Consider the following 20,078-nt stretch of genomic DNA (forward strand, 5'->3'; position numbering starts at 1 on the left):
TAGCAATTTGAGACTTTGTTATAAAAAGAAGGAACAAAAAAAAAAATAGATTAGTGACGCATATACACATGTACTCATATTTATTTATACTTAATCGTGCCTACTTTGTCTACTTACATACGTAATTAAATTCATAGTCGCAATTGCACTTGATAATTAAAGTCACTGACTACTTACCGAGGTCCAACGGGTACCGTTGGAGTCATTATCACAAATGTATTCGCTGGCTATTTCATAGCGGCGCATTGTGTCAGTTTCCGATCGTCCGTTGTATGATAATAAAGCAACTCAAGTGCCGGGCGCGTGTTTTTAAGTCAAAAGAATTTTGATTACTTCTGCTCTAATTTTTAATTTATTATAATTTCATCACCTACAAATTGTTTGGAATATCGCAAAAATGGTCGATATTAGTTTGCCGTTTATCGATTTGTTGCGAATGGGAGCAAAGTAAGTGAAATGTAAAAGGGGGAATATTGGCTGGGAAGCTTCTAAAGCAATATTAAATATGTACACTGATACTGTATGATGTGAAAAGTGATATGAGATTGGCTTCAACTACACTCTATGTTTACAACAAATTCTTGACTTGAAATTGGAATATACGCGTATTGAATCGCACAAATAAATTTTAATAATAATATTTTTAATAAGCGACAATTCGAATTCGAATCACTTGTTTGTGGTATGGGAATATCATTCCAGTTCATGAACTTCCACAGATTAGAAATATGCACTGGCTTCTGGAGTTCATTCAGAAGTGGTGTGTCCTCAACCCCAAAGCCTTATCCTTCCAATCTTTCCTACCACACAGAAGTCAGCGCATTACTTGCATTGTGGCTGCTAAAACAAACAGAAAACACAAAGAAAACCACACAGCTACACAATGCATCAGTAGCGCCAGCAAGAGGAAGCGGGCAATCGCGATAATAACGCAGACACACCAAGTGTAGCGAAGTCCTCAACCATCTGTGTGATTCTTCTGCCAGAAAAAGTTGAAACACAGATGGTGCTCTAAACACTTAGCGGCAGGCTAATCACCAACCCTGCCAGAAAGCAAAATAGATTAACGAAACCAACGCAGGACGAAATCTTGTCGAGGCACTATGCTCCCGAGTGGAGTGAACAAAGAAAAACAAAAAAAAAGATCTTCGAATTCATTACAGGATAGTCTACCTAGAATAGTGAACCTACGGATGCACAAATGCATCTTCCTCATCTAGACAACTTCTGCAGAAGTCATGTGTTTACACACCATTCCTCTGGGCGTGCCTGCCGATTAGGCAATGCCCCATTAAAACTGAAATCAGTGTGCTAAGACTGTGTTTATATTGTCTTAGCAGAAATTCTGTGCGTTTAGCATTTAAAGTCGTTCACAGTTGTCGGGCGATTCTGCATGTGGTTTCATTACGCCATCTTTCATTCGCGGCACTTACAATTTGCTTTCATTATTGCCAACAGTTCAGCTTTAAAGACTCTACAGTAGTCGGGAAGCCGAAAACTGATGTAATTTAATTTATATAACAAAATGTGTCATCATGTCAGGATAACGCTGACTGTTCACCCCGAAAATTCTACCGGCACCGTTTTCAAAAATGACTCGATGACTTCGCCATTCTAAACCCCGCAACAAAACCCGTGACGCGTTGTGTGTCCATAGTTTTTCTGGAATGACTTGTGAATGGAAATACTTTATTTGCAATCTATCTTAGAATACAGATATTCAGCAAAAGAGATCTTATTACCTAATGACAGCATAGTATTTACACTGGTGCAAAACTACATAGAAAACTATAGAATTTTTTCTTTTTACAATTCTTATGCATATTTTATGTTATTAGATTTAATTTTTACTCGAAAATTGTATAACTTACTTCATGTATAACTTATATTAGAATTTTAAAATTTATTGGAGCATTTTAACAATTTCATATTTAGCTCTTTTTTTTTTTTTGTTTTTTTATTATTATTATTAAATTGACAAATTTAAAGGAATGGCAAGTCTAAGACATGATTGCGCTTTAATCGTCTAATTTCATTGGTTGTGTCCAACAAGCAAATAGAATTTGTGTTTACATGATTTGACAATCGTTCAATGTATCTGTTAGAATATACTGAGATTTCTCTCTTAACAAATGGAATACCTAGAGCCATGTGTATGACTTCGTTTGTGATAAACCAAGGTGGATTAACAAGTGTTCGTAAGGTCTTTGACTGGTAGCGTTGCAAAATCTCCACATTGGAGACTTACTAGCAGTTCCCCAAAGCTGTATACCGTAAGTCCATATAGGCTTCAATATAGCTTTATACAATCTAACCTTGTTTTCTAGACTAAGTTGAGATTTGCCACCAAGTAGCCAGTAAATTCTTTTGGTTTTATTTTTAAGCTGTTGATGCTTAGCTTTAATATGATTTTTCCATGTGAGGCGTCGATCTTTCTGAAAGAATGAAAAATAAATTCGCGACGGGGTGTTGCTGGCTGTGCTTACTGTGGGTACGGGGCCGTTTTTTGTGAATTGCTAGAATCGCGCATAGGTTCAGAAAAATTGTTATAACTTTTTATGCAATTAATATTTCTGTATAAGATTTTAAAGAAGGGAACATAGGACTTGTTTATATACAAAAATGAGGGTTTGAAATTATACTTTAAAATATTTTTATTATTTATTATAAACATATTTTTAAATAATTTTTAAATTTCATTACATTTCATTGTAATTCAATATTTTTTTTGTTTTTGATGGTAAGCTAAAAAACATTTTTTCAATATGTAGCGGAACTTTACAGCTCTAACACATACATATATGACGTATCTCGATAGTTTTTACAGTCTTACCGTTGTTCAAAATTTTCACAAATTCGCGATATTTTATATTTCCCGATAACCTTTGGTTGAGTCAAAATGGGGCGTTCGTGTAAAAGTTGAGGGCTCATTGGTTGCTTCTTCGGTATTAAAATGGGATATATTAGGGCTTTCCTCTATCTAACTTTCCGCTAAGCTCATGAAATCTAATTTTTGGTTGTGAATTCAATATTTGATAAATACGGAATGAATTAAATATGGTGCCGTGAAGAAGATAGAAAAAGACCCCTTTTAGTCCATTTGAGATGGGATTGTAGGTAAGATTTTGATCGGCAAGATCGACACCATTCATATATTGATTGTAATCAATGATGCAGTGCGGCTTCTTGATAAAAAGTTGCGTATTTCGGTCGATTTTATTTAAATCGATCAGATCAGCATTATGAATAGTAGAGATCATTTGAATATTGCGCTTTTTTTTTACTGCTCCATACTTGTATCAAAATTTCACCTCTTCGCATGTAACGTGCCCCTCCATGTCGCAATTTTATATTTCTTAAAACATTCGTTACTCCCCGATTTGGTCTTATGTGCCACTAACTCTTACCTTATGTAACACTAATGTAGAAGCCAACTTAACACTGTTGTAGAAATTATCTGTGTATATATGATGTCATTTGTTCAAGTATGGAATCCAAAGTTCCAAGATGGTATTTTCCAACTAACGCTCTTTCCACAATATAAAATAAAACTGCAAATATAACCGGTTTTCGATTCGCAAATCATTCTATTGAGAATGCCGTATTTTAAAATTTTATTTGGATTGTAAGTGTGGAATGGAAGTCTTCCCCTCCATGGGATTACCCTTCATCGAGTGATAAATTCTGTCCTGGTTTGTATACACTTTTCAATTTATTGCTAAAATAATCTATAGTTGCTTGTAAAAGCTAACCTGTTTTCCGTTGAGTAAGCAATTGAGTTATCGGAGAAATGTAGGAAAATACAAATTCGTAAAAACCGGTCTCTACCCATGATAGTACCGAAAACTGGAGTTCCCAAGGTTTTTCTTACTAATCCCATAAGTAATATAAGACCAAATACTTTTTTCATTTCCGAAACTTTGACATTGACTCATTTACATCCATGTTCATGTTTTTTATACTTTGCATTTGCTTTTGCTATTTTCGTTAACGGCAAACGATTTTTCAGTTCGGTCCTCCCCAACGAATAAAGATGTCACATCGGCGGTGCTTTGAGGATTGTTTGGAAAGATTTTAAGTCCACAAGCTCCTTCAAATTGCTCATCAACTACATCTTTCTAGATCCAAATCCGACCAATCCTGATCACTTTCTTCAACTTCTACTTCTTCTTCACTTGATGGCGATGAAAGCAAACGTAATGCATTCGCTCTTTCTCGTAAAGGTTGTATATGAGAATCCTCACTGTCACTTTCATTTTCAGCGATATTTGATAATGAATCTTCATATAGTATGTCTCCGAAAGAAAGTCTTCCTCCATTTTGAGGGATTTATGAGGGAAATATCACACTTAGTTTTTATTATTCAGAAGTAGGAAATTATTGAATAAATTTCTATAAATTGTACTTTTTAAACTGGATTTGTTCTTATATCGTTGGAAGTTTCGAAGATAATGTTAACTAAATACCGGTAGATACCTATGAAATGAGACTTTCAGCTATTAGTCCATAGATGTCGCCAGGAGTAATTTTAAACCTTCCCAAATGTCTTGTTTTTTCGTCTGTCATCTGTCAACAATATTCAGTCCATTGTTTGTTACGTTTCATACAACAATGCATTTTTGTCGCTCTGAAAAACGGTTCAAAAGGAAGTCTTTTTTGCATCGAATCGTTACGGGTGGTGAAAAATGGGTGTATTTCTCCAATCCCAGGCGTAAACGATCGTATGGTCCGGTCCGCCTGGCCACAAGCCAAAAACAACGGTCAAACTAAATCGTTTCGGCCGCAAGGCAATGCTATGTGTTTTCTGGGATCAGCGTGGTATGATTTGATACGAGCTATTAAAACCAGGTGAAACAGTTGACGGTGCACGCTACCAACGACAATTGGCCAATTTTAACAGCGCTATACACCAAAAACGTCCAGAATATGCCGATCGGCGTCACATCATCGAACAAGAGCGACCCGGGAATTGGTGGGGACGTACGATTGGGAACCGCTGGTGCATGCAGCCTACTCACCAGACTTGCCGCCTTCCGATTATCATTTGTTTGCATCGATGAGCCAGGCACTTTCCGAGCAGCGCTTCAATTCTCACGAAGAAGCCAAAAAATGGCTCGATGATTAGTTTGCGGCCAAAGACGGCCAATTTTTTTGGCGCGGCATCCACAAATTGCCTGAGAGATGGGAAAAATGTGTCGCTAGCGATGGCTATTATTTTGAAGATTAAACTTGTAACCATTTTTTGTTAAAAAACGTTTGAAATTGAAAAAAAAAGTCTCGACATTTCACAAGTGGTTTTTCGATGTCCGCAAATCGTAGTTTGAAGGCACGAAATTCGACATTTTTAAGCGCGACAAAAATGCATTGTTGTATGAAACGTAACGAACAATGGTAAAGTAATTTGAATTTGAATTTGAAAAATGACATTTTTAAAGAATTGTTAAGCGATAACTTAAATGACGGCATAAAGCGTCATCCGCACCCAGGCGAAAATTTTAAATTGTGTTAAGGGGACCGTCCAGATCATGTGCTGAAAAAAAGCAATTTTTGGGAATTATTTTTGAGTATGTAATGAAAGATTGTTAGATATAATAAATAAAGTCTTAAATTGTGTAAAAAAAATTTTTATTCATTTTATTGCATTTTAATGTACAAAATGGGGGCCGCGCGTAAACGCCTTAAAATCGAAATGCAAAACGTCACCAAGCAGATCTCGGGAACGGCTAGTCTGAAACAAAAAAATTAAAATGGGTTAGATTCAGTATAACAAATACTAGTTAATCCACCTATAAAAATCAATATTTATCAAAAAATATTAAAATGGCCGACAAAAATTGAAAAAATGCACTTTTTTTCGCTGTTTTTTTAAATAAACAATTAGTTACAATGCAAAATTTTAATACTTTATAGGTGGACTACCTCGTTTAGTATGCGTAGATTATGTAGTTTAAATTTCAAAAGAATCGGTCTAACAGTTTTTGTAAACTCCTTGGTACCGTTTTTAAAACGTTGTTTTGAGAAAAACGCGTTTAAAGTTTTTTTTAATATAAAAAGCGCTTCTAGGTAGTGATGTTCTGGTAAGAAAAAAATATATGTACACTGCTCAGAACTCTCTGAAATTTAAACACAATATTTCTACATACATATACTTTCGAAAAGTGTAAAAAAAAAATTGATTTTTTGAAATTGCTAAACTAGACGGTCCCCTTAAAATACATCACAAGTAATTGCCATCAATTTTAGCATCACCCTTGAATCCCTCTATATCATCTCTCTATCAATCAAATACTTTTTGCTTTGTCTGATCTTAGAATGCTCAACCATCGCATACAGCAATATCGTATGACCACCAATGAAACAGTTGTGGTGCCCACAAGCTATGGCAAAGTTAAAGGTGTTAAACGCAGAACCATCTATAATCATCACTTTTACTCCTTTGAAGGAATACCATATGGCAAACCGCCTATCGGTGAGCTGCGTTTTCGGGCACCACAGCCGCCTACGCCATGGGCGGGTGTGCGCAATTGTACCAGTCTAGGAAATCCACCGCTGCAAAGACATTTTATAGTTGGTATCACGCAAGGTTCCGAGGACTGCTTGAATTTGAATGTGTACACCAGAGAGGTGAGAGAAATTGCTTTGTGGCTATGCAACATTTAAACAAATATATTACTTTTACGTTCTTGCAGTTGAAAAGTGACAAGCCCTTACCGGTGATGGTTTGGATCTATGGTGGCGCTTTTCAGATTGGCGAAGCTACGCGGGATGTTTATGCGCCTGATTATTTTATGGAGCGGGATATCGTTTTGGTTACGGTCAACTATAGACTTGGCGCTTTAGGTTGGTTGTATATTATAAATAAAATTTATCTCAGAAAAATGTTCAATTCTTGCACTTTATAAAAACTTGCATATCTATAAAAATTTGTTTAACCTGCTACTAGTTAATTCCCCATTCTAACGTACGCCCACAGGTTTCTTGTCCTTACGCGATCCAGATATTCAAGTGCCCGGAAATGCAGGCTTAAAAGATCAGTTGCTCGCTCTGCGTTGGATTCAGCAAAATATCGCCAACTTCAATGGTGACCCAAATAATGTCACATTATTCGGTGAGAGTGCCGGTGCGGCATCTACGCATCTCCATATGCTCGCTCCAAAGGCGCGCGGCCTTTTCCATAAAGCCATACTACAATCGGGTACAGCTCTTTGTCCCTGGGTTGAAGCTACACCCAGTGACTGGGCTTTTCGGCTAGCCGTCGAATTGGGCTTTAGGGGTGAAAATATTGATAAGGAGGTATTTCGTTTTCTCTCCAATGTGAGCGGCTCAAAAATAGTACACGCTCATAATAATTTGATATTACCACTCGAAGAACGAGAGTATATTTTATTTGCTTTCGTGCCAGTAGTGGAGCCATACGAAAGTGAAGATTCTCTGATCACGAAGCCTTTCAAAGACTTGCTGATTACGTCGTGGAGCAATGAAATACCATTGATAATTGGTGCTAATGCACATGAAGGACTTATTCATTATGATGAAACTAAGCGCAAGCCATATCTGGTGAATGAATTAGACGATTGTGTATATGCACTGCCAGCTGTAGTGAAAAACGAGCGCGAGGCACACGAACACAAAGAGTTGGGACTAAGAATTAAGCAGGCACATTTTGGTGAAAAGGAACCACACCATAGTGAAACGCTCTTACAATATTTGGAGGTAATATAGGAAGCGAAAATTGTTAAAAAAAAATATGTACAATCTCATCTTCTTCTTTCCTTTTCTTCATTCTATAGGTGTTGGCCTACAGACATTTCTTGAACGACATGCATCGCACGCTTTTGTCCCGTGTAGCCTATGCATCGGACGTGCCCACCTACCTCTATCGCTTTGCTTTCGATTCACAGCATTTCAATCACTATCGCATTTTAAAATGTGGCAAGTCTGTACGCGGCACCTGCCATGGCGATGATCTCTCTTACGTATTCTACAATGTGAGCTCAGTTAAATTGCCACCAGAAAGTGGAGAGTTCAAGACAATTCAACGTATGATTGGCATGTGGACGGCATTTGCAGCAACCAGCAATCCGAATTGCGATGAAATTGCATCGACTCAATGGCAACCGGTCGAAGCTAAAGATGTGGAACTAGCACAGCCAAAATGTCTGAACATAGACGAGAAGGTAGAATTTATTAGGTTTCCGCATGAGAAATTGAAGATCTGGGAAAGTCTATATACGAACGATAGTTTGTACTAACTGAGCTAATGTGCAATTTATTGCTTGCCTCTTGCCAGTTTATATGTGAGTAGAAAAGCAGGTGTCTTTTACATTCTACCGAGAAGGCCACATAAACGAATTTTGTTAATATTTTGTACTTAAGTATAATATTTTGTAGTATAACGTTTGTAATAAGGCTGGTGAAGATTATTTTTTTTTTTAAATTTTTTATATTAAAAGAAGATTCTGGTCGCCACATTCTGTTATTGGCAGTTACTTGCGCGCAAATTTGGGCAATTTTGGTATGAAATTTACTCGAAACATTATTTTCTGTGTAGAATATTTAAGTCAAAGTTTACTGAAAACTGTTTCATTTCACATTTGTAATTTTTGTTAAAAATATCAAAGATTTTTTTCATATTAAAAAAGTCTTGCTGGATTCTAAACAAAATTGGCGCACAACACTCATTTAGTTTTTTTGCAAATTACTTGCCAAATTGTGTGATGAGTTATTCTTTCATCACACTTAGACAGTCACATATTATTCCCGTTATCATTTTAGTTCATCAAACTAAAACAAAAACAAACAAAAAATAAGAAGGCCTGCTGGTAGGCCTTAATTAAGAGAAACGCTTTCAGGCATCATTGGGGTCAAATTGGGGTTAAAAAAATAAAAATAACTTTTTTGTTACTCGAATAATAAATTTTTATTGTCATTAAAAAATAATTAAATTTTACTTACCATATAATAGTTTTTCTAATGATATTTAAAAAATAATAGTATACAAGGCTCCTACACGTGAGTAACGTCTGCGCCTTATCTTATCACAAAAATGTTGATCACTGCTCGCAGAGAGGAAAATGGAAACGCGTCAATCATTGATGGAGCTGATTACTTGAAAAAAAGCAATGCATTTGCGCTCTTCGACTATACGAACGACTCGCCGGCAAAAATCGAAAAAATATGTACAGTGGCTCGATAAAGAACTCGGACACCCAAGTGATATGGTTTTAAATCACAAAATATATATATACATATATATATTTTATGTGTAGTAGTATGAGAAGTGCTAAGCCAATTTCAAAGGAACAACTCACAAATGATGTGGGTTAAAGTGTGTTAGTATGTGTGCCCTGTTAGAAAGACAAATGTAGAGTTGCTAAAGAGCGGATGCGAGTTGGATGCTCGTGAGTGCTTAGTAAACGTAGGTGCGTTATGTGTTTTTGAATGTGTTCGGTAATTTGCTATGTAGATAATAGGAATTCGATTACCGAGAATTCATGGGAAACTGGAAGGCTGGCTAGAGTGGGCACTTTTAAGGCGCGCTCTCTGTGCGAAGAAATGACGAAGGTCAGTGTTTGAGTTGAAAAATATAAAAAGGTCACAGAAAGCAGAGCCACAGCAGAAAGAAGTTTCATTACTCAATTATTTAAACCAAGTGGAACTATTTTGCAATGCCAAATTTATTGCTTTATTAATTCGAAATGAAAAGTGCAAACTTATTTAACCCTCCGATGTTCGGTGCCTTATGATGCGGTAAGTGCATCATAAGGGTCTGCCCAGACCCATACAAATAATGTAAGAAATACGGTTTTAAAAATAATTGTATTTATTTATTTGAACGGATTAGTATTAATTACGAAGAGTAATTGGGTTTACAACTATATAGTTGCATGGAATGTTCATAAAGACATATGAGTCGGTTACATTTGCTGCAGTTATAACGAGTTTTACGTCGCTTTTTCGAAGAAGAAGCAGCACAATGGTAGCACGATGACCGTGTTGAAGCATCTTGAGCATATGATTGTTGCTGTGCTGCATCTGATGTCGATGGACAAGATTCCGGTACCTAAAAGTAGCGAAATAATTTATTTTAAATTAGTAAATATGAATACATGCATACACATATCTTTATACGCGGAGATATATGTAGGTGTGTATATAATTCATACTCACCTTGATATTGAAAAGATTCATTGCTTGTCTTATATGAGCAAACCTCCATTAGTTAGTCGCCCGTTTCGTCATATGTGGGATAACTAGCTGCCGTGCCAATTCAATGACAAATGAGCGCCTCTTATCACTCTGCTTTGCCGGATTCAGCTCGTCATAGATGATGAATGAGGCCAAACCGGCAATATCAAGCATATTATAAAACATTGCCAGTGGCCAACGGTTTGTCGAGCATTTGCACGAATAGCCAGTCAACATTAGATCCATTGTATCTACCCCCGCTTTAAATTTATTGTAGTCCAAAATTTGATCTGGCTTGAATCCTTTCAATGGATCGGTGCTTTGACGGTAATGGGCAGTGGAAAACATAATTACTGGCTTTTTCGGCTTTGCCATATACGAGCACAGAGCGATATCATTATTGTGATACCACTGTTATCGAAACGGATGAAAGTAGTTAAGCTCTTGAACCGATTCAATGACATAGTGGCCTTATACATTGGCATATTGTAACTGGCCTACAATTCTTTCGCTGGCTGAGAATTCGAGTGGAATACACCAACAATAAGTAGCATCCCAAAAAAAGCATGCATTTCGTCTTCGTCAGTCATTACCCAAGAACGCTGTTTATTACTGGGATGCTTTTCATTCCATAGACGAAACGCTTCAACGGCTTTTCTGTTGGTTTCCCGCACAATGATACTTACGAAAAGAGCTTACGAAAAGAGCTTTATGTCTCAGTGACGCTCCTCGTAGTGGCCCTTTACGAGTAAAAGTTGTAACATTGTGACAACGAGGCCTTCCAGGTGGTGGAGGATTTGAATTCCACATCTCACCATCTTTCGACCTGTATATAAGGCCCTGGGTAATAGATGTGCTGCATGATTCCATTGTGGTTGAAGCCTGAAGGGCAATAGCTTCTCTATACAAATCCTCAATATCATCATAGTTTTCTTCCAGAACAGCCTCTAACTCGATTTCCTGTTCTATATCTGATGCGTCACCGAAGTCATCTTCATCTGGAAAATATTCATCATCTTCTACGTCGCCACTTGTTTCAAATGGATCGGGCTCCTGTCCCATAATTTCTTCAATTTGTGCCTGAAGTCGCTGACGTTCTTCCGGACTCACATTTGCTGCACTTAGCTTACGAAGCAAACGGGTCATCACATCAACTTCATCCATATTTACTTGTTCTATTTTATTTAAAAAAATACTTCCCACTAATTAAAAAACACGTGTTCAACTAAAAAATTATCTCTGCCGCTGCCTCCGCTAACAGTTTAGTTGTTTACACCTAACGGTTAACCAATTTACATGAGAAGCTTATTTGGATCTGCACAGACCCATGTGAGCTTAATTAACGAAATTAGTTTAAAATTATTATTTTTACAACAAATATAGCAAAAATCTTAATTTTGCTACTTCATTGTGTTTAGCACACTACATTTTAGGAAGTAATGGACTAAGAAGCCTCAGATATTAAAAATAAAAGATCTACATACACTTAAAGATCGAATGGGTCTGACCAGACCCATATGAACATCGGAGGGTTAATAGCAAATTCGAGATATGCCAGCTCGTAATGAGCAAAAGTTGAAATTGAATAAAAAGTTTAAGCCTATGGAGGAAGGCATATTTTAAAGACACATTTTGATTATCATACAAAGTGACACAAAATTAATCATGCTATCGGATTACTTATATTTTTTACAAATGGTGCAGTATGTCAATCATAATTGAAATTTGTGAAGTGTAGAGCTACTGTATAAAAACAGACAAGCGATGGCGGGCGTAAAGGTCAAAAGTCATCACTCAATATAATTTCTTTACTTATTATTTTATTAATTTTATTTAATAATTTTCAAATACAAATCTGGATGATTAATTTGGCACCACCTGAAAATTCAAAAATTCCATCACTCAAAATTATTTTTTTATTTAATATTTTTTAATTTTATTTAATAAGTTTTAAATACAAAAATGGATAATTAATTTTGCGCCACCGGAAACGTCAAAAAATTTCATCACTCAAAGTCATTTTTTTAATTTAATTTTTTTTTTTTTAATTTTATCTAATAATTTTCAAATACAAAACTGGATGATTAATTTTGCGCCACCTGAAAATTGAAAAAATTTCATCATTCAAAGTAATTTTTTTTTATATAATTTTTTTTTTTTTTATTTAATAATTTTCACATACAAAACTGGGTGATTAATTTTGCGCCACTTGAAAATTCAAAAAATTTCAGCACTCAAAGCACACTTCAAAAAGAATTTCAATTGCAAATCAACAACAATCCAAGGGAATCTACTACCAAATATGGAACAACAATAGATGCTGTATTTGTGAGATATCTTGATAATATTTCATTTTGATCAATGACCTTTTCCCATCTTTCAGGCAGCATCATAATCCCAAAGTCATAAAGCAGCAAAAAACTGAATCAGGTACGATTTGACATCATCATTATTATTGAAATGTTTACCATTCAAGGAGTTTTGTAAAGATCGAAACGAAAAGTAATCAGATGGTGCAAGGTCAGGACTATATGGCGGATGTGGCAAAACATCCCAACCAAGCTCCAATACATTTTACCGAGTGCCCAAAGATGTGTGTGTCCTTGCATTGTCATAATGGAATACAATACTTTTTCGATTTGTCAATTCTGGCCGCTTTTCTTCAACTGCATTCTTTAATTTCGTTAGTTGTTCAATGTAGACATCAAAATTGAACATTCACTTGTGTGGTAAGAGTTCAAAGTAGACAATTCCTTTGTAATACCACCAAAATGATCACAAAACCTTCTTTTGATGAATACCAGCTTTTGATGTTGTTTGAGTTGGTTCACTTGGCCTGCGCCACGATCTTTTCCGCTTGATATTGTTGTAAACAATCCATCTTTCATCGCCAGTTATCAGTCGACATGCCCCCCACGCAAAAAGGGTGTACGCGCCAATTATATAAAATTAAACCTTAGCAAAAAAAAATGTGACGAAAGACAAAGTGAACTTCCAAAATAAGTGTCCATAGTGTCAAAAGTTTTAAATGAATGCCCCTAAGGCCTAAAAATATGCTATGTGAGAGCCCAGCTGGCAAGCTAAGTGAGTGCAACTTTGACTCAAATAATAATAAGGTAAACATTTTTTTTTTCGTATACATATGTATGTTTGCATGTAAATTTGTATTGCGCTGAGAGTTTTCTTTTTTTCTCTAGAGCCATAAGTTATGTTTATTCTATACAGTAGCTTCGAAAAAAAAGTATATCAAACTTTGAAATACGAAGTAATATCGAAGAGATTTGAAATATTTGAAGAATTTCGCGCGAAAGGGTCCACATTTTTTAACCCATTAATTAACTCACACAGAAGCGGTCATTTTGGCCAGCATAGACATACAGTTAGTAACAGAAGTAAGTATACACCGGACACGTTTTCAATTTCCCCCCAATCGATTCCTTAAAACAACCTAAGTTATAGCAAAAGTGTGTTTTATTTACATTAACGAAATACAAAAATCATATTTAATCCAAATAATGACAAAATTTTAAAAAGGAACAAAATTATAGCTTTTTATATTAAACTTTATAAAAATTCATGTCTCAAAAGTAAGTATACAGTTCATCATATTATTAATTTGTGAAATCAAAAACATAATTAGAATAAAATCCTGGAATTTGCTAGGATAACCATTAGACTTTACAATCGCTTTAGTCGTGATGGCATTGATTTCACCAAGCTTTCAGTTACAGCTGGTGGTATTTTATTCCATTCCTCTTGAAGGACGTTTTTCAGCTGTTCATTATTTCTAATCGGATGTTTACGTAATTGCCGCTTTAAGTGTTCCCATAAATGTTCGATTGGGTTGGTATCCGGGGACTGTGGCGGTGTTGTCAGCTGTTTTCGCACATTGTATAACAGCCACTCTCGTACAATGTTGGATGTGTGCTCGGGGTCATTATCCTGCTGAAAGATAAACGTTCTTCCAAGACCTAATTTCGAAGCACTTTCTTTCAAATTATTTTTAAAAATATTTAAACCATATCGGTCCTTAATATTTTCGACAAATACCAAGTTTCCAACTCCGTTCGCAGCCATACATCCGCAAACCATCACAGAGCCCCCTACATGCTTCACAGTGCCGGTCATATTGTTTGGATCCAATTCCGCGTTAACTTTTCTCCAAACTTTTTCACGGCCATCAGATCCACAGATACTGAACTTACACTCATCAGAAAATATGACTTGGTTCCAATTTACATTCTCTCATTCATATTTTCCATGATCTTTTGCGAATGAAATCCGTTTACTCCGATTGACACTACTCACGAAGGACTTTTTCCTAACATTGCGCCCATGATAACTGGCACTATGAAAAACCCGGCGAATAGTTTGGGTGCTAAATAGTTTTCCAGTCTCATTTTCAACTTCAGATTTCAACTTGGTGGCACTTATTTTGGGGTTTGTCCTGATTTTCCGTACGACTAAGCTTTTTTCTCTGGGGCTTAAGAGCAGCAGACGCCCACAACGCTCTTTATTAGTAGTGCTTCCCGCACTTTTATATTTATCACAATATTTTGAGCTATAGCAAAACTCCTATCTATCAAACGTCCATTTTTTCGCAATGATTTATGTCCCTTATGATATTTTATAACCAGTTTTTTTAAATCATTAGAAAGCTCTTTTCCTCTTGGTTCCATTACTAAAAATGTCTCAAAAATTACAACAAAACGTACTTCCCTAAATTTTTATACTCACTTTATTTATTTCCTTTTAAGAGTTTTAACTTTTTTAATCAATGCGTAAAAATAAATGTTATGCTAACTGAACAATCGTTTGCTGTATACTAACTTTTGTGACATAAATTTCGCTGGCATCAAAGATAAAACAAAGCGTGGATAACGGTACCTAAAATTTACAGCTAAATTGAGGTGCATATGAAAGCTTATCCTAGTGCACAATTACCATGTGTAAAATATTTTGATAACATATTAGGGAAAGCGTTAGCGTCAAACAGTTCCATAAATCAGGCTCCTGTATTCTTATTTATGTTACTAACTGTACATACGATGTATTTAAATACTAGCCAAAAAAATTTTAAACTTATATTATAATATTTAAAGGACGCTTAAAGTGCTAGGGATCCCCCGCCATTCAATTTCCAAACCCATAGCGGTGATCACCGGTCACTGGGTGATCTCGAAACTAATGCGAAGAGGCTTGGATTTTTATACAACTGTCATTACAGAAGATGTGGGGAGCCGGCTGAGAAAGAGACTGTTGAACACGGTGTGGCGGTTAGGCGCTTGCAGTTCCTTTAAGTGCCTTTCGGGGATAGCCTGAGGCAATACTTCAGCCTCAAGATCTCTTTTCTGTCCACCACTACATCAACACTCCTCCTATTTGTGGTATGCGTCTTGATGTTGTTCCACAAATGGAGGGACCTACAGTTTCAAGCCGACTCCGAACGGCAAATATTTTTATGAGGAGCTTTTTCATGGCAGAAATAAACTCGGAGGTTTGTCATTACCTGCCGAGGGGCGACCCCTGTTAGAAAAATGTTTTTCTTAATTTAGTGTTTCACAGAGATTCTAACCTACGTTCTCTCCCCCCTTCGGCTACGGCGGCCGAATTCTTCCTTTAAGTTGTGAAATTTATCAGAGGTAGTGGTTAACATTATGATACCAAAGCGGTGGTCCTCTTGCCATACAACCTACCTGTCTACCTATAATATATAAACAGGTTTACAAATACTTAGTAATATTTTGCCCAAGAACCTAAGCATCCAAATCACATGCAAAATAGGTCGCTGGGTCCGAAAATCCACAAAATTTTCTTTTTCTTCATGCAGTTTCGGATTTTTCTTCAAATAATGGTTTTGTTTTAAAAAAAATGGAGTATCAGAAAAATGTCGAATACCTGGAGAATCCGTGAACCGATCAAAAAAAGTTATGAAAAAAATTGTAGTTTTTAATTTTAATTTAATCGGCAGGAAATAAAAATTTTAATTTTAATTTAAAATTACTCCTTTGTGAAGCATAGAGCCTCAACACGACTCCTCCAACGTGAGCGGTTAGATACCATCGCCTTAACATTGTCCCACCTTGCGTTTACAGAAGATAAACCATGCAGTATGGATCTCTTCCAGGTGTATTTTGGCCGGCCGGGACTTGTACTCACCGGAAGATTCCAAACCAGGGCCATGCTTGTGACGGTAAATGAAACGAAAGGCAATTAATTTTTTTATATTCCTTCATACCTCATTTTTCAATAGCATTAAAAATTTTCAACAAATATTGTACGAAGTGTGTAAGAAAATGACTTTGAAAAATTTTTACGCAGGAATTACGCATTTAGAATGCCTGGGAGCCCCATTGTTTGAGGGTCTGAAGGACGTCTCAAAAGCGGATCTAAGCGCTGCTTAGATTTGCCAATAGCGCTGACATCCTACATGATGTCTACTTTCGGTATTCATAGAGGTCGGTCTCCATCTGTTATCGCTAGAAACCAAAAGATCTATGCGTGGCTTGTTGCTAACCAGGCTAACCTAACTTAACCTAGAAATTAGTTATTCAGGTTTTTTTTAGCTGTAAACTAGTTTAGCTACAATTGCCGAAAATTAATTGTAGGAAATGATACTGAACTTTTAAGTGGTGGTATAAGTTTTTTGTTAAGTGGTTTGAGTTATTAGATGTGAAATATGAGAGTTGTGTCTTAATAGCTCCATTTTTAGGGTATTAGAACCATATTAGGGGCATTATTGTTGGGTACCTGTTCTGACCCTCATTTGCTGAAATCTTGATTTGTGTCACGTGAAGGTTTGATAGGAAATTTTTTAAATTCCTTGAAGACTTCAGACTCTTCACTAACAGAGTGACAGATACCTGTAAAATTTCGAAAAAAAATATTTTTTTCTTAAAATGTTAATATAATCCTTTAAGAATACATATGTCAAAAAAATTTTAGAACGTAAATTTAAGTATTTCTTATATTATAGATCGTCAATGGTGGCGACTCTATTCTTTGTGTTCGAGCGCTGGGAGAGGTTGAATTTTCATGTATTCAAACTTTAGACGCGTTTTTTCTCAAAACTATTGTATATTTTTCGAATTGGCGTACACGATAAGTCGAAAAGTTGTTAACCGATCTCCCTGAAATTTTTCCCACCTCGTTTTTATGATATTACCTTCTATTACCAAGTTTTCAAAAAAATGTTGAAAAAATAATTTTTTCGAAGCAAGAATAGTAGGAAAATTCGCCCCACAATTAATTTTTTTTTTTTTTTTGTAACATTTTATTCCGGGTTTTTTTCCATTTTTTTTAATTCATATAGAGATTTGTTTTTTGTATTCAGGTCACTGACGCCAATGCTACAATGACCGCCGAATGAGAATCACTGCTGCGACCTTCCTCGAAGAATTGAGTGTACATCCGCCATTTTAAATGATTTAAATAAAAAATGATTTTAAATGACTTAATAAAAAAAAATATTATTTTAATGTATAAATAAACTGTATGCCAATTTTTTAAAAATATATTGACTTCTCCATTTCAAATTATTTTAATGAAAATCAAGGAAAATATGGCCGTTTACAGGTATCTGTCCCCTTAAGACAAAAGATTTATTTCAATTGTAAGAACAGCAAGCGCTATTTATCTTTCTTATTTAATCTGCCTTCTATGTATTGATGTTTCAAAATATTGTCTGCTGTAATAAGATTTCTGTTGCGAAAGTTTTTACATTTTTTTACTTTTTATCTTTGTGCTGTTTGCATTTGAATTTTGGGCGCAATCTGCGGGGGCAAAATGCACATCTGTGTTCACAATAATAGCACAAGAGAAAGTTTCGACAATTTTTTTTAATTTAAAAAAAATGTTTAATAAAAATATAGTGTATACTATAAGAAAAGCTATTAATTCCAAGTTTCATACTTTGTACAAAATTTAGAAGAACTCAACAAAATCACCAACTTTTTAATCGGAATTTTTAGAAAAACTCCTGGTATGCACTTTTGTACCCCATTCAATTTTGGAATAATAATTGTGCCCCTTTAAGTTGCCACAGCGAGTTGTGAGAGTCCAGCTCTCACGATAAACAATGCTCCCTCAAAATAGTTGATAGCTTTAAGTAGGTACCTGAGCTCGCAGGCGCAGCAAAGATGGCAGCTTCGAACGAGAAATTGCTCGCTGAATTCAATGTGTATGGCAAAGCTGGAGAGCTGCCTCCTGTGTAGTGTGCGACAAGAAAATTCCACAAAAATGTATAGGAAAAATCTGCAAAAGCATGATCAGGCCGGCAATGGCATATGCATCCGAATGCGAGGCTGTACCATGTAAACTAGACCTGAAACTGCACGCGGCAGAAATGCAATTGCTGAGGTGGGCCAGCGGCGTTACACTGCCGCAATAAAGTTGATCTAGTAAAACCGCGTACGCTGGTACGGTCATGCAATGAGACGACCAGAGTATCGAAATGAAATTTGAATAGGTCGAGCCAAGAAACACCAAGAGATTTGGTGGCTCCTAAAACACTCACGTTAAAGAGCCCATTGTATTTAGAGCTCTGCAAAGAGTCAAGGAGGAAAGGAGAAAAGTATCAGAGAAAGAGAGAGTGGCCATATGCTGGCGCCACGGGCTGTGTCCTGTAATAATACCGGCCATCAACCGAACCTCTTTCCTTCCAAGTTCTAGTAGAAAGTTTGACAGTTTCCTGTACGAATTTGTCACAAAACACTTTGCAGTTCTCCAGCATTTAGACCGAACCATCGCTCTTTATGTTGATTGCCTACATAATCGTTGATCCAATTCATGATTCCTGCGGAACTGATTCCGATTATTGGTTCTGGCCCTTGTGGGGGAACCGCTGATCCACGGTTGGCCAATGCATCGGCAATTTCTTTTCCTTGAACACCGGAGTGTCCTGGAATCCATATAAGTACAAACATGTTGTCTTGTGACAGAATTAAGCTTCTTCTTACATTCTTGAACAATCTTTGAGGTGTGCTTCGCGTTCTCCAGGGCCTTCAGTCCAGCCTAACTGTCACTGAAAACTTCAATCAGTTTCCCGCTCCACCTCCTCGCGATTATCACTTCGTTATTGTCATTTCCCCCAGCATAGCGATACTTATTACCATCGTTTAAGTACCATCCGACTCCAGACCCTATTTCATTCTTGGACCCATCGGTAAAGAAAATATCCGTCAAACCTTCCTGAATGCATTCTGGACTGCTCCATTGCGTGACATCAAATTTCCTTCCTTTAGGTGCCAAAAAGAGTGAATACTGCTCAGATAGCAACTTAAAGATTTCTCAGCGAATCACGCAGTGAGGCAAGTGTTGCAGATGGAGGTAGCAAAAATTGGGCCCAAAACCTGGAAAAATACCATTGAAAACGAGATGCAATGAAGAAACGTCAGCGAAGAGAGGACTTAGGATCGCGCGACCTGGAGATTTCGCACAAGGAGAGCCGACCCGAAATAGGATAAGGCTGGGTTAAAGCAGAACAAGGTTGTGTCACTTTAAGTGGTTCGAGAGCCGGATTGATTTCCGTTATTATTATTATTTTTGAAGTGAAACTTCTTAGGCATCGATGGACGAGCGAGAATGGAGAGTAAAATTTCAAGGCCATGCAACGTTTTGGGCATTTTCGTTCCGCGAGAGAGATAAAAGATATAACGTAGAGGAAAAGGAGAGAGAGTGCTATACCTTATATATATCTTAGATACTTACGCTTGTTTGTTGGTGCAAACTTGTAGGAAATATATTTTTGGTACCTACTTTTTGGCGTTATATTTCTTTGGAGCCTACTGTTTGGGGCGTTTTATGGTCCCAATTTTTTTGGCGTTTTTTTGGAGCCTACTTTTTAGCGCTTATTTCCGTTTCCTGGCTAGTGCTTGTGCGTATTATAAAGT

General features: G+C 36.5%; 1 protein-coding gene across 1 annotated transcript; it reads left to right on the forward strand.

Moving 5' to 3' along the window:
• The first annotated feature begins 226 nt into the window (after positions 1–226).
• LOC128871187 (esterase B1-like) lies at positions 227–8,950 on the forward strand. Its single transcript, XM_054113308.1, has 5 exons — positions 227–447; positions 6,312–6,624; positions 6,690–6,840; positions 6,974–7,713; positions 7,791–8,950. The coding sequence occupies exons 1-5, from the start codon at positions 398–400 to the stop codon at positions 8,250–8,252; spliced, it is 1,716 nt and encodes a 571-aa protein (XP_053969283.1). The 5' UTR covers positions 227–397; the 3' UTR covers positions 8,253–8,950.
• The last annotated feature ends 11,128 nt before the right edge of the window (positions 8,951–20,078 follow it).

Source organism: Anastrepha ludens, chromosome 2, assembly GCF_028408465.1.
Source record: "Anastrepha ludens isolate Willacy chromosome 2, idAnaLude1.1, whole genome shotgun sequence".
NCBI classification, from domain to species: domain Eukaryota; kingdom Metazoa; phylum Arthropoda; class Insecta; order Diptera; family Tephritidae; genus Anastrepha; species Anastrepha ludens.

Coding starts and splice junctions, on each gene's coding strand:
- LOC128871187 (XM_054113308.1), top strand. CDS start 398: ATGGTCGATATTAGTTTGCCGTTTATCGATTTGTTGCGAATGGGAGCA. Junction 448..6,311: donor TTGTTGCGAATGGGAGCAAA/GTAAGTGAAATG, acceptor GTCTGATCTTAG/AATGCTCAACCATCGCATAC. Junction 6,625..6,689: donor TGAATGTGTACACCAGAGAG/GTGAGAGAAATT, acceptor ACGTTCTTGCAG/TTGAAAAGTGACAAGCCCTT.